This window comes from Phodopus roborovskii, unplaced genomic scaffold (genome assembly GCF_943737965.1).
Source record: "Phodopus roborovskii unplaced genomic scaffold, PHOROB, whole genome shotgun sequence".
In the NCBI taxonomy this organism is placed as follows: Eukaryota; Metazoa; Chordata; class Mammalia; order Rodentia; family Cricetidae; genus Phodopus; species Phodopus roborovskii.
The window spans coordinates 53,713-69,644 of NW_026125291.1; the positions used below are offsets into that span (position 1 = coordinate 53,713).

A 15,932-nucleotide genomic window follows, 5' to 3' on the forward strand; every position below is an offset into this window, starting at 1 on the left:
TTGCACAGCATTGTAATTTGCTTATATGCATTCCATTTGGCCAAACCCATGATCTTCCCATTGGCAATAAGTCTGAGCAGAGAAAAACTGTGGCATAGGGTCAGATGAAGAGCAACACTTTTAATTTTACAATGCATGGGGCAGCTGATGGTGCTACTTTCATATTATGAAGAAACAGCACTGCAGCAAAGAAAATGCCCAACCCCTTCAAACAGAAATGCTCTTTCAAGAGATTTGGCAGCTCTTTTATAAGGAAAACCATTCTAAAGAAAATGAGCCATGGAAAAGGAAGATAGAGGAAAAAGCCCAAGTTCTATTAACATTATGCTGGAAACAGTTTCCCAGACTTTTTAATTATAAAGCCGAGTTTCTTTAACCAAGTCTGTTAACTACAGCCAGTGGGACACAGTCCATTGAGTCCAAATAGGTCCAAATGGTTACTTTCTTGGGTAATGCTCTCAAGTTCTTTTTGCTCCCCTAGGCCAAATGACTCCAAAAGGTAAAATCCTCCTGGGGATGGGGATCACAGTAGCAGATGTGGATGGGGGCACACTTCTGTTTAGTAGTACTAACTTTTGTTTTGCAAAAATACCTTGCATGTGCACACAACCATGAAAAGATACAGAACACAGTTTGCTGTTGGGGGGGGAGGGGTAAATCAGGGACCGGAGTGACATTTGCCTTTTTATTAATTCCTGGAAATGTTTGTAAAATTTCTAATGACATTTCAAAAAGTGTTTTCCTAAAGTGCTTAGTAACACTGTAAGTTTATTATCACTGGCAAATGGTAAAGCCATTTACTATTATTTTAGCCATACAAAACCCTTGTTAAAAGCCCAGCAGTGCAACACACAAGTCCTCATTTGTCATCTTTCCCTTTTGTCTTTCTGTATACCATTTCTCGAAAACTGGCTAGGATCTTATTCTCTCTCTTCCGCCTCTCTTCTTGGTTAAAGGATGCAAGAGCTCGTTTCTCATCAGCACTGTAGATCTGGTTCTCTTTACGCAGTCTTACGGCTTCCATTCGGCGGTGCCTGCTACCACTCATGACGTAACCTGAACATTCAAATGAGGCGATCTCTTCACTCGTCAACCCAATTTCACCCCTTCGTGGGATGCGCTTTCCAGCTTTTACGTACTCAGCCATAGCTGCACCTTCACCTGGAAGCAGCGCGTGGCCATAGTTCAAAGGTTTCTCATCTTGAGAGGTATGTATTACAGGTGCTTCTGGGCCTATTAAGTCCATGGCATCCGCACTCACCGATTGTTCCATCCACGCGTCTTCTGGCAATTCCCTTTCTAAAGCTTTGCAGCTTACGTCACTGTATTCTTTTTTAGCCCTCCTCTTCTTCTTGGGTTGTTTAGCCCGGTGTTTCTTTTTCTTCTCTTTCTTCTTGGTTTTAAATTTCTTTCTATCACCACCAGAGCTAGAATGAATAGAGTCAGAATCGCTGTCATTATCACAATACTTCCTATGTTTCCGTTTGGAAAGCTTCTTTCTTCTCTTTTTTGAATGTCTGGTCTTTGACCTTTTTTCTTCATTGGTGAAATCCGAACTGCTGCTCTTCTGAGTCTTCACCTCATCTTCAGCGGGGGTATGTTCATCAGAATCTGGCTCAGCAAACTTGGGTGACAATCCCCATACCTCCGGTGCTCCCAGCTCTCCAATCCTCTCTCTTTCCTTCAACCTCCTTAGCCTATAGCTCTCCTCCTTTTCCTTTTCCTGGTCCTCCGCCCACAAACGGTCTCCTGCATAGTGGTGGTAGCGGTAGCCGCCACCGATGGAAGAGGAGGATGAAGGGGCAAACGTGCGGATCCCTGGCGGTGGCGGCCGCTCTCCAGACCTGGGGCGGCCGTCGGCATGGACTAGGCGAGGCCCCTCGAACGCGCCGAGGTGAAGGCCAGAACCGCCTCCCCGAGGGGATCGTCGAGTCTGTAACACTGACAACGGGCTGTCCGAGCCACGTCGTCGTTTCTGAGAGACCAGAATGTCCTCATTAGGGCGGGATCGGGACACAGGCGACATGGGTCCACTTCAAACCGCCAACGCCGCCGCCGCGGTTACTCCAAGAAGCCACATCATGGAGCCCGTAGGGCTAGGGCGCACTAGGAACGGCGCAGGCGCACTAGGAACCGGCGGTCACACGCTCTAGATTCAATTCCGCGGTGTGGACCAGAGCAGACCTAGTTTGTACTCAGGTATCCAGCCTTTGATGGAAGCAGAAGCAGCCAGGAGGCTGCGCAAGAGCTCCGCTTCCATTCAATTTTTCACGATTTACATTCCCTACATTGAATCCTGGGGGGGAAACAAAAGGCATTATCGTTAGTGAGTCCTGCTGCATGCATGCATGTATATATATTTTTTCTTTATTATTATTATTATTATTATTATTATTATTATTATTACTTTTTGAGAGAGTGTTTCTCTGTGTTGTTCTGGCTGCTCTGGAACTCACTTTGTAGACCAGGCTGGCCTCGAATTCACAGAGATCTGCCTGCTTCTGTCTCCTGAGTGTTGGAATTAAGGGAGTGAGCCACCCTGGTCCAGCTATTTTTTATTATTAAGTGGAGCATATGCAGCCCCAGCTGGCTTGGACCTTGCTAAGCAGCAAAAGATGATTTTGAACTTCTGATCCTCCAGTCTCCGCCACTCGAACACCAAGATTAAAGGTTTTCATCACCACACCTGTGATGGCTAAGAAACTTTAACTCTGTACCAGTCACCCCCTTAGTAGCTGTTGATCTTTGCCCTAAAGCTCCCATGGGCTCCTAGTGGCCTGCATCCTCTCCAAAATGATCTTACTGCTGTGAGATTAAGAATGAAAGAATGTATGCCTGCTCTGAGATAATTAACCGCTTGCCCTGTCTTTATGCAAACCACTTATCCCCGTGGAAAAGGGAAGGAAGAAGTTTTCTCTATCCCCTGTAACAAAAGTGAAAGACAGTTAAAGGGAGTAGAACAATGTTCCCACACAGCTGTAATTCCATAGAATCCAGATAATTGTAATGCCCTCCTTAAACACTCTTCCCCTAGCCATCTATCATTCTGGATTTGGTTATAAGGCCGTTGTCCTGTCTGCTACCAGTAAGAATAAATTCATTTGATTTTAACCTAAACTTGGGTTGAGTCTTGTCTTTGCCCATGGATTTGAACCCTGTAACATATCCATCTCTTCTCTTGGATTTTTTTGTTTTATTGCCATGTGGCTCACCATTCCACTTTATTTCTGCCTCCATTTTTTTCAGCTTAGTGAAGGATTCCTAGTCATAGTAGCTTCCTGCTGTTTCTGTTGCCATGTTCCTGCCAAACTGGACTGTACCCTCAAACTGAGAGCTAAATACATTTTTCTTAAGTTACTTATTTATCACAGCTATGAGAAAGTAATTAATGCCACTGGAATATTAGTTAATTTTGTCACGTTGTGACTAGATTCCCCAACAGCTTGGGAAGAAAGACTTATTTGTGGCTTCTGGTTTTAGGTGCATTTTAGTCCACCATGGCAGGTAGGGAATGGTGGCAGTAGTATGAGGCAGGGGCTCTTCACATGTTGGCTAACTAGGAAGCAAAGAGAAGGAACACAGAGAGAATACCTAAGGGCAAGACTTCAAAGGCTTGCTTCATCTAGTTAGGCTTCGCCTCATATTTTTTTTTTTTACTCCCACCCAAATTATGCCATCATATACTGAATCCATCAAGACATTGTACTGCTTGTGGGTTATAGTCTTGGTGACAACAGTCTAGAAGGATTGTGCATCAGAATCCTCTCAAATTGACAAGATAATATCGCAACTGGTTAAGCCAGAGAGGGGCTTCACTCTGGGCTGAACCACCACCTCCTTTCCCATCTCTTTTAGATCTACTTAATAGTTTTAGAATGGAATTATTCATTAATGAAAGAAGGTAGGATTTTGCAATTAAGCAAATTACTATGAAAACTTTTCTTTTTGCAAGTCTATAGGGAACGTTACATTGGATCCCCACATGCCTCTAATCCAGCTTCAACAATTACCATGTTTTTGCTATTTGTTTCCTTCTTTCTGTTTTGCTGAGTATTTGCTTCAACAAATCTCAGACATTGTGATGGCTCATCCATATACACAGGCATTGCAATATAAAGTTCTAATGAAGGACTTTTTTTTTTTAAATGATAGGCAGACAGGAGAGATGTCTCAGTAGTTCAGATCATTTGCTGTTCTTGAAGAGGACCTGTGTTGGTTAGTTTTTGGCAACTTGACAAAACTAAAGTTATCTAAAAGGAGTGAATCTCAATTTTTAAAAATCCCTATCATACTGACCTGTAGGCAAGTATGTGTGGCATTTTCATGACTGATGATTGTGAAAGAGCTAAACCCACTATGGACTGTGTCATCCCTGGGCATGTAGTCCTGGGGAACATAAACAAGCAAACAGAATAAACCAGGAGAGTAAGCCAGTAAGCAGCATTCCTGCAGGATTCAGCAGTATTACCCCAAGGATTCTGCTTCAGTTCTTGCCTCCAGGTTCTTGCCTTGAGTTCCTGCCCTGACTTCATGATGGACTGTGTTTGGAACTTGTAATCCAGATAACCACTTTCCTCCCCAAGTTGTTTCTGGTCATGGTGATTATCACAGTAATAGAAACCCTAACTATGACAGGGGTCCAGGGGACCTGATGTCCTCTTTTGGCTTGCACAAGTACCAGCACACTTATGGCATACACACACAGGTAAATAAAAATAAATGTCATAAAAATGATAGTATCATTTTAACAACTAAATTGGCAGTAATTGCTTAATATTACTGAGTTCTAGTTTTCTGCATTATCACAACAGTATCTTTCCACAGTGTTACAGGCAGCTTACCAGAGATGATCACTCAGACACAGCCTATAGTCAATTAAAGTCTTTATTCAGCTGACTGGGACAACACCCAAGTAAATGTTCATTGGACCTAATGTGTGGCCCCTAGAGTTCCAGAATACCAGGTTTTTAAGGACAGAGACCTCATCGAGGAATCTCCCTAGGCAGCTGCAGTGGGGGCTTTGCAGAGTAAGCAGTTTGAAGCAAACAGAAACTAAGATAAGGTGTTAGCCAACTGGAGGGGAATTCTGCTTAAACAGACAGTTAAGATAAAGGGTTAGCTGGAGAAGGTTCTGCACAAACAAGCAATTTCAGCAAAGGTTAGGCAAGTAAGATAGGACATCCTGACCTTTGGTTCCTAGAATAGAGTTGGGTAGTTTTCCATGGGCTACCCCAAGGAAATCAGGTTCTAGTTAAACATGGAAACAACCTCAGCAGGAACAGAAGATGGAGGAAACTGTGATAGTGACCTTGCCCTGTCACAACAGTTGCTTTGTTCTAATCTGGGTCAAACAAACTTTATCGTTGCACCTGGCTGATCTGTCTATTGGATTCCTTTGAACTGAAGACAGTCTGTCTTTCTCAGGTTTGGTAGTCTCTGCATCGTCTAACACTTGTGCTAGTGTGTCTATCAGGGCTGCAGAGACATAGGAAGGAATGAAGTAGGAAAGGGATGTACCTGAGGCTGGGGACTAGAGAGTTTCTGGGAGTGCACAGAGGCAACTTGGATGCTTGCCACACATAAGCTTTGTTGCAGAAGAGCTCCGAGGAGTTGGGATTCTAGATATTTGGGCACAAGCCTTAGCAGTTAGCTGCACTGGCGCTTTGCTGCCTATAGTGTATTGTGAAGTGGTGGGAGGCAGGATCCAGGGTCAGGGTCCAGATGAGTTTCTCTCAGGTAGTTTGGCCTGGAGAGGGAGAGAAGGGAGCAGCAGAAAGAGGGCAGGACAGGGCCATCTATAGTCTCCAGATAAGCGAGTGTCCTGCTTCTTTTGTGGTTTCTAAGAGATACTAAATTTCCTACCATGTCCCACCTTTGCACTCTGCAAAGTCTACTTCCCAGCTGAAATTTTGTGTCAGCATTGTGACAACTAGGAAGACAAGCTTGACATCAGAAAGAATCAAAGACCCCTGGTCACTTACTTCCTGGACTTAAACATCCACACCTTTATGACCCTGGAGCCATAATCCTTTCCCAACAATCCTCCCTTGAGTGGAGGTACTAATAGCTTCACTAATGAGTTAATTCGGACAGAATCACTGAGAAGAGCATCCTAGAGAGCCCAGGAAGTGGCTTGGGTTCCCACAACATTTCCTGTGCTTCAGCCAGCCTGTGGATGCAGTTTATTTGCCCCGGGGCATTCATTGGGAATATTTATTGTGGGGTTAGGGTGAGGTGCAGAGGAGGACTCGACAAGGGCAAGCATTGTTGGAGATATCTGTGCAGCTGTGTCTCTGGGAACCAGGGCAGGAGAAGGGTCCATCTTTAGAGAATCCTTTTAGGGTTGGCGCAAAATGGCTAGAGCTGGGAGCAAGCGCATCCTTAAACTCTCGATCTGCAGAAGCGGGCACTGGGCTTCTGGTGGTGAAGGTGAAACAGGAAGAGGCTTCTCCTTTGGAAGAGGAGGCCAGTTGGCTTGGCAGCCCTGGGCGCGACCTCTCGGGACAGCATTTCCTTGCCTTCTGCTACCCAGAGGCGGCCAGCCCAGGCAGGCACTGAGCCAGCTCCGAGAGCTCTGCAGGTAGTGGCTGTGGCCAGATATGCACAGCAAGGAGTAGATCCTGGAGCTGCTGGTGCTGGAACAGTTCCTGACCATCCTGCCAGGGGAGCTGCAGGCCTGGGTGCGCGAGCAGTACCCCGATAGCTGGGAGGAGGTGGTGGCGCTGCTGGAGTACTTGGAGAGGCAGCTGGATGAGACACCTCCACAGGCAGAAGGAACGGGTTTAGGGTCTGAGACCTCAAGCAAGATCCAAGGGAAGCATTGCTTAGAGCCCGCGAAGTCTCAGTCTGAACTGGGAACCTGAGGCAACCAGCGAAGTGACCTGGATCCCTCAGAATAGTTAAAAACACAAAGGAAAGTACAAGGCTTGGGAAGAACTCAGTCTTAGTGAAATCGGGTAGAATGTGCTAAGCAGAGTGGTGGAAGGTTAGATATGGACTTCTTAACTCGTGTGCTGAGTAAGACCCAAGGACAGGTTTGAGCACAGCGGCAGTAGGCACAAACTATATGTGACATCTTCAGTTCTGTGTTGCTTATGCCACCTTGCTTTGGTGTTCTCATTGACAATGGAGAGAGATTCTACAGTTTTCTTAGAATCTAGAAAGGTTTTTTTTTTTTTTTTTTTTTTTTTTTTTCCTATCTAAATTCACGAACCCCTTGTTTGATCGTCTGGTAGGAAATGGGCTGGTTTTAACTTTCATCTTCTGGCCTTAAAAACAATACATCTGTGTATGTGTGTTGGGGGAGGGCAACTGTATACATATCAACAATGTGTCTCCATTATATTTGGCACCCACTCCCCCCTCCAATTTTCCCCAGCCAGCTTTTTCCCTTTCATACAACTACCAGTTTTGTAGCTTACTAAGTCCAGTTAGTGCCACTGGCTGGACTGCTGACTGATCATGTTGTCCCTGAGTTAATAACCATATTTTTTCAGCAGGTAGCATTTCGCAATACTCTTCTCCATCCCAGGTTTTTAATGCTCTTTTCTACCTATTTTCCACGAGGTTCCCGGAACCCTGGGAGGTAGGGATTGATGTAGAGGTCCTGTCAAGGATGAACATTCAATAGTCATGTATTCTCAGTTCTTTGACCAGTTATGAGTCTCCTCATGAGTCACTGCCCACTGTATAGGGAAGCATCTCTGGCTAAGGTTGAGGGCAGCACCAATATACACATATAAGCACATTTTGACCTGTTTTAGGAGATTGCCTCTCTGCAGCCTCCAGCATCTTTGTGTCAGAGGACACGTGATTAGAACCTTCTAACTAGTGATCAGGAGGCTAAGGTTCTGGACCTGGAGTTGCTGTCTTGTGCTCTGTTACAGTGAAAAGTCAGTTCAAGTCTTAGAACTTTATTCTCTGTAAAATGTAGGAAATTTTGAGCATCATTTTACTGTCAATGTTTACAAGGAAACTAAACTTTAATGAGGATGCACCACCTATTATGCTGTGTGTTAAGCTGGTTTTACATACATAATGCAACCAAATTTGTTAGTTTCTTAAGAATGCTGTTGGGTGGAAATGACTATGTTTATTTTTCAGACGAGGTGTTGATACTTTTATAGATTTCCCCATCAGCTGCATAATGGTAGAGAGACAGAGCAAGGGAGCAAAATAATGATTAACCCATAGGCTCTGCAGCTGATCTGCTTGAGCTCCCATTGTAGCATCACTGATTAGGTGCTGAATGACATGAACAAGTTGCTTAAACTGGGCCTCAGTTTCGAGTTACAAAATTCCAAACAATTCCCGTATTTCATGGAGGTGTGTTATACGTGAAGCAAACCATGAGAAGAGACAAGAATGAAAACCCAGTGCAGATTGATTTCATCAACCTGGATCAGACTTTGAGGAGTTTTACAACAGGCTGTTTATTTTCAATGTATTTAAGGCCAGTATAGTTTGGAAAAGTTTCCTGGTATAATAAAACCTCCATTATACAAGGAAGCATAATTACACTGAAACTCAACTCGGCATATGCCAATTCTTTCAAGACGATGGGTTCTAGAGATAGTCGTCTTGTTCTCAATTAAGGGCCTAAGGGTCTGGCCTGGTCTCAGTAATACAAATAACATAGAGATCATTTGGGATATTAGTCATTGTGGGAACTTGGGGGAACCTCTGGCTATAAGGGTCATTTAGATTGCTAGCCACCTTCAGTTTTGGTTGTAAGAGCTTGAGATGGTCTGGCCCAACAAATAACACTGATCACCAGGCAGTTAATTATTTCCAATTCTCAGATTTTTGGATGGAAGGACAGGTTTTTTTTTTTTCTTTCCCATTGGAAAGACAATCCTGTATGCTTAACATTCCTGGTTTCTCTGGAGATCTGTGGGTGCAAGGATCTTTATGCTATGCTCCCATAATTTCAAAGGGCTGTCTGTATTTAAATGAGTTAATATTTTGAAGATCTTAGAATCAGTGCCTGATAATAGAAAGTCATTACACCTTACTCAAAGTGTGATGGAAAAGTTTGATTGAATAAATAAAAGTAAATGAATGACTTTTAGGTCCCCACTGGTGAATGTAGTCCAGAATTTCTCTGCTGCAAAGTTGCATTGTTGATATTATCCCAGAACTCACAAAGTAGCCACTCCCAGCCAATGAAGTGTCTGCTCAAGCATGAGTCTCAGGAATCTTTGGAATGTTTGCCCTTACAAGCAAGAGGTGTGTGTGTGTATGTGTGTGTGTGTGTGTGTGTGTGTGTGTGTGTGTGTGTGTGTGTGTATGATGGGAGGGATCTCCATTACTCAGAGCAACAGCAAGATATCCAAGAGGAGTCTCAGTGGAGGTCTATTGATGATGATCATGTCTTCTTCTTCCTCCTCCTTCTTCTTTTCTTTTCTTTTGAGACAGGGTTTCCCTGTGTAGCTTAGGAGCTTATCCTGGAACCAGCGCTGGTAGATCAGACTGGTCTCAAACTCATAGAGACCCACCTGTCTCTGCCTCCTGAGTTCTGGGATTAAAGGCATGAGCCACCACCCCCCAGTGTGAATGGTGTTTTCAAAGGTGAGGAAATGAAAACAAAACTCAAGCAATGGCCTCAAATCTTAGCAAAGGTCAGGATCCCAGACTCTGTTGAAGCTCAATGCCATCCTAGAATTCCTACTGCTGACATCTATAGGAGAGGATGGGGTATTGGGGACAGGATTCTGAGAACCATTGAATAGAATGCATGTTTTCAGTCAGACCTGTTATTCCAAGCATGTGAGTTTACATGATTCTGAGTTTGTTTGACTTTGTTTGTTTGAAATTATGTAGTTCATTGTAGGCTGCAATGCACAGCATAGTCCAGGCTGGCTCAAATTCAAGCAAAACCTCCTGTTTTTGACACAAGGTACAGGCACCAGGGAAGAGGGAACCTCAATTGAAGGACTGTAAGAGTACGGTTTTTCTGCCTCCCGCTTGGTCTTGTCCTGCCACCAAGCCAGCCCCAAATAACACACTGAGACTCTGTATTTGATACAATGCTGTTGGCCCGGTTACTTGTTTCTTATCGGCTAGCTCTGTCTTAAGTATTAACCCATTTCTGCTGATCTATGTATTTCTCTTACCGGGGAGCTGGCGGCATACTGCTTTCTCCAGACTCTCCATCTTGGCTCCTCCTTACTACTTCCTATTTCCTCCTTGTCTCCTAGTCCCTCCTATCTTCCTTTCCTATTGGCCAACAGTGCTTTATTATTAACCAGTATGAGAAACATACAGAATGACCTCTCCCATCATCTCCTCTTTTCTGTCTAAATAAAAAGAAGGGTTTTAACCTTAACATAGCAAAATATATCACATAACAGTTATCAAATAAGAATCACAGTTAACACTATTTAGTCCATTAACATTTATCAAGATTTAAGAAACTATTTCATTATCTATTTTATTTTTGTGAGTCTAAATTTATATATGTAACTTATCTTTAATCCTGACTAAGGAAAACTATAACCATAACTATCTGTCTTCAACTCCATCAAAGACCACAGAAGGATAGTATATAAACTCTAGAAATGACAGAAACAACTCACTGTCTGGTTACCTGAAGTTCTTTTGTAATCTTCCATCTTCAGCCCATAGGCCATAATGTGTCTAGCTGACTCTTCAGCAAAGCAGGAAACTTTAAACTGTCTTTTTGTATTGGCAGTTTGACAGTCACTTTTCTCTGTGTCCTGCATACTGTCTCGCAGACTCTTCCATGAAGCAGGAACTCTGTAGCAATGTCCATCTTGAATCAGCAGTCACTTTTCTGTGGGTCCTGCATGTCCAGTTTATACAGCATAAAGTCAAACAGTCCAGACAAGAGCAGTATCTTGTCCAAATGGCTAGTCTTGCCATATTGGAAGTAAACTCCATAATGAGTTTCTTCAATGTCCATCTTCATCTTCCTTTCTGACGCAGGTGGTGTTGCCAGGAACAATTATGTCTCATTGTCAAGAAAAACCCTAAACCATTTTAAATGCCATATTCTGTAGGTCTTTGAAAGATTTGAAGAATATCTATCTATCTCAAATACATCTGCATATCTAGAAAACCTAACTCACCTAGCTATGTTTTGACTATTATAGGTAACTATCTAAAATCTGTACTAAATTATACATTACATTTTTAAATGAGCTATATAAACACAATACATAAACAAGAAGAGAAATATACATATACAACATTGACCTTAAATTGTATCAGTAAATGAAAATCCATTCCAAAACAAAGTATTCATATCTATACCATAATTCCCTTTTTACCTTTAAAAAGAATTGGCTATGATCATTAACCATTTATAACCAAGTCCATTTAAATGAAAACAAACATTTATAAACAATATTTGGGAATTTGGGCATCGTTCTTTCCAAACTACTTCCTGCTGACAGGGGGCGCTGTCATGGGGGATCCTGAGAAGATGTAGAAATCCTGGCTGTAGTCTGCAAGACTGCCTTGTCCAAGCTGTTTTGAATGTTGGATCACCAGCGACTCTGTTTTAGGGGGTCTGGCTTGCTCAAACCACATTAGTCTGGAAGGAATCCATAGCTTTTTATTTTCTGTGGAAACAAAAATAGAAATCCTTTTCCCCAGTAACTTGTCCTTGAACTTAAATTTTGGAGTCAAAGCATTTTCAAAATATATACATTGAATTAATTCAGCAGCATTTGTTTTAACAGTTGTTATTTCCTCAGCAGTCAAACAATACAAAGACAATATAATACCGTACAGTATACAAATTTTCTCCATCTGTGGCTTTTTATTATTCTGTTTCTTTTCTATTTTTTGAGACAGGGTTTTTCCTTGTAACTCTTATCTGTCCTGGAATTTACTCTGTAATACCAGGTTTACTTTGCAAATCACAGAGATCTGCTTGCCTCTGTCTCCTGAGTGCTGGGATTAAAGGCGTGTGCTACAACACCCAGTTCCTCTTTGTCTCTTTAAAACCATTTTTTTTTTCATGTCTACGTATATTTTAAAACACACTGTAAACCTTTAGAGGTTTTTCTTAATATGAATCTGTCTTTACTGTAAATCTTTATCTTCGTCTGGCCACAAGTCTTATCTGGTAAACAACAACATTGCTAAAATGAAAGTCATAGCTGTGTCAGCCGCGGTTATCAAAGATGGTGGCGGGTACTTTTACCGCCAGCACGGAAAGCTGTGCTCACCGCCTTGGTCTGCGCTGCCACCCAGAAAGCATGCTGCCAGCTTGGAGATGTGGCCACTGCCATTGCCATCTCTCATACACAGCAATAAATTGTTAGCAGAGTTTTTTTTTAAAAGCCCTGTGCTTTTTCCTCCTTGTCTCCTAGTCCCTCCTATCTTCCTTTCCTATTGGCCAACAGTGCTTTATTATTAACCAGTATGAGAAACATACAGAATGACCTCTCCCATCAAAGGACTGCCTCCACCAGGTTGTTATAGGCAAATCTGCAATGCATTTTCTTGATTAATGACTGATGGGGCCCAGCTCACTGTGGGTGGTAGCACCCAGATTGGCCTGGGCTGTATAAGAAAGCAATCTGTCTGAGCAAGCCATAAGGATTAAGCCATGGCTTCTGCATCGGTTCTTGCCTTCTTTTCCTGCCACAACATTCCTAGATGCTGGATTACAGTGTAGATTAAATAATTCACTTCTTCCCCAAGTTACTTTTGGTCTTGGTGTTTCCTCACAGCAATCAAAGCAAGCTAGAATCCTCACCATTAAATCTTGACTATTTAACCTGCTTGGTTTATACAGAGACTGTGGTTATCCAGTACGTCTATATATAAGTCAGCTACCATTATAATAAGAACTCGGAATCTTTCATCACTTCCCTTGTGATGGTTGCTCTGTTTTCATTTAGATGATCTATAGCAATGTTAGATTCCTCCTATAAAGGTTTCAAAATCAAGTATTGTCTGATCTCTTCTCTGAAAGTTTAAGTCTGCAAGTCTCCCAGGGAGAAAATGTGATAGCACCTTACAAATAAATAGATAGAAGATGCAGTGATACTCTCTTAGATATTGTACACACACAGCATGGTATATCCAAAATTATATATAGACACTGCTCTAGTTTGATCTCTGTTGCTGTGATAAACATCTTGGAATGGAAAGGTTTTATTTGACTTATACTTTTAGTCAGAACCCAACATTGAAGGAAGTCAGGGCAGGAGCTGGAATCACAACCCACAGAAGAATGCTACTTACTGGTTCCCTAGTTTGGCCCTTCTTAAAACCCAGGCCCACTTGCATAGAATTGATATGCCCACAGTAGGCTGGATCATCCTGTAGCAACTGACAGTCAAGAAAATACTGCCAGGCATGTCCAAGTGCTGTAGAAATCTATTACAGTCACTATATCTAGGGCAAACATTAGAATGCATAGTTGTTTTCTAGCACTTTGACCCTGAAGAAATCATTGTGGAAAACCGTGGTTGTTTTCTGTGATTTATAGAATTGTTTTTCAGAGGGAGCCTTACAGCCTTTGCACAACTGGCCACAAGACACTCCTGGCACACCTGAAGCTCTTGGATTATTGGTACTGCAAATGTTACACAATAAAGACTAAAGTGGGGATGTGTGTATGTGATGTTTTTTTCTTCAGAAAAACATATAGATTAGATCAGGGACTTTGGTTTGAAGAACTTGTTTGCCCCCAAATAAACTTTGTGTAACAGTTAAATAAATATGCCTTTGAATGGCTGTTGGACATTTAGTCTACCAGAGGTTGGACCTTCCTGCTGCCACTTAGATCTAAAAAATTAATCTTGCAACACAGAACAGCTGACACCCAAGACCAATTTGATGCAGGAAATCCTTGAATGATATTTCCTCAGATAACTCTGGGTCAACTTGACAGATGAATCTAATTAGAAGGAGAGATATAGTTACCATTCTTTGAAAATAGCAAACCCAAACCAAAAAAAAAAAAAAAAAAAAAAGAAACAAAACAAAAATAATAAATGCTTTGGAACTTAATTTCCTATCATTTGCACACTTTATTTTAAGAAAAATACAGGAAGTCTAGTAACAGTATCTGGTATGAAGGATGAGAATTTTTGCTGTGTAGATGTTTCTATTTTCTGAATTGTGTGAATGCAGTCCTGATCTGATGGGAGATGTAATTCTGTAAACATGTTTCTCTTATTGGTTAATGAATAAAGCACTGCTGGCCAATAGGAAAGGAAGATAGGCAGGACTAGGAGACAAGAAGGTTTCAGTGAGAGGTAGGAGATTCAACATGTAGGACCAAGAGAACAGAAGTCCTGATCCTTTCTCTGGTAAGATAAGACCACATGGCAATACTTATATTGATAGAAATGGTTAATATTAATATTTAAGACAGAGCTAGCCAATGATAAATGCTAGTAATAGACCAACAGCTTTATATCTAATACAGTGTCTCTCTGTGTTATTTGGGGCTGGCAGGGATATGGGACAAGGTGGTCAGGAAACCTACTCATAACACTGGCCCAAAATAGAAGTAATAAAATAAAAATGTGAGGAAATATGTTATTTGTTTTCTCTTTTGAAGACCAGCTAAGAGTAAGTCATAAGTAGAAACTGTGCAGTGCTGATATTCTTTGATTTTTTTTTCCTCAGGAAGAAGTCTTCAGTATCAATAGGGACTGTTATATAGAATGAGCTTTTCTGTTTGTGAGATTTCTAAGAGAAGCACACATGTTCTTGTCAAAGGCAGGGCCTGTGTACAATGATGGTAGCTTTAAATGTCAGTAAAGTGCCAGGTTTGATGACTTGAGTCTCTTCCCAGATACTCAGGGTTGAGGAAAATCCCGTAAGCCAGGAGTTCAAAGCTAGCCTGTGCAACATTGTGAGACTCTATGAAAAAAGAAATAAGTAGAAAATTACTATAAAACAGAATTATCAAAAGGTGTAGCGATAAGATTGGCCTGATTTTTGTATACATTCTCCCATAGTTTCTGTTCTCATTTGTGTTTGAGACTGAGTCTTTATGTTTCCAAGGCTGACATGTAAGTCACTAGATAGCCTCAGTCTGGCCTTGAACTTGTGGCAATCTTCCTGGTCTTGGATCCTTTGCATTAAGGGTTTTTGCCAACATGCACAACTGAGACACACATCTTCCTGAGTGTAACTCTACATATGATTTTCAGCTTGTTTAGGTTGTTATGCAATGTTTTTCTATGATCTTCAATTTATTTGATTTTTTTCTTAGTGGGAAATGAAAATTTGGTGGAGCTGTGAGACATAAATCAAGTAAATCACCTGGCAAAACTGATAACAGCAGGCATAAAGAGCAAGTGTGGTAACATAGAATGGAAAGATTGGAGGGAATTACTTAACTGGGTGATGAACAAATGTAAGGAGTATGGTTTTTCACCTGCTGCCTGGTCTGGTCCTGCAGTCGCTTCAGCCCCAAATAAACACACAGAGACTCTGTATTCGATACAATGCTGTTGGCCCAGTTACTTGTTTCTTATCGGCTAGCTCTGTCTTAAGTATTAACCCATTTCTGCTGATCTATATATTTCTCCTACTGGGGAGCCGGCCGGCATACTGCTTTCTCCATCTTGGCTCCCCCTCCTGACTTCTCCTTACTACTTCCTCTTTCCTCCTTGTCTCCTAGTCCCGCCTATCTTGCTTTCCTATTGGCCAACAGTGCTTTATTCATGAACCAGTATGAGAAACAAATATACATAATGACATCTCCCATCAAACAAAGAATAAACTTATCAAAAAAGAATATACATTATCTAAGAATACCTCTAAAATTCAAAACAAATTTAAACCCCAAAATAAAAATAAAACCCTCAACATTTGGCAGTTAGGACTGATACAAAACCATAGGACAGTCCATCGATGAGGATGGGATTCGAACCCATGCGTGCAGAGCACAATGGATTAGCAGTCCATCGCCTTAACCACTCGGCCACCTCATC

At 41.9% G+C, this 15,932-nt stretch overlaps 1 protein-coding gene and 1 non-coding gene across 2 annotated transcripts; both read right to left on the reverse strand.

The window, feature by feature from the left end:
- Positions 1-658: 658 nt before the first annotated feature.
- On the reverse strand, positions 659-2,047 carry LOC127234143 (NKAP-like protein). Its single transcript, XM_051200923.1, has one exon. It carries the CDS (start codon positions 2,024-2,026, stop codon positions 860-862), a length of 1,167 nt encoding a protein of 388 aa, XP_051056880.1. The 5' UTR covers positions 2,027-2,047; the 3' UTR covers positions 659-859.
- Positions 2,048-15,850: 13,803 nt separating this feature from the next.
- Positions 15,851-15,932, reverse strand: Trnas-gcu (transfer RNA serine (anticodon GCU)). Its single transcript has one exon. It is a non-coding gene; the product is annotated as a tRNA-Ser (tRNA).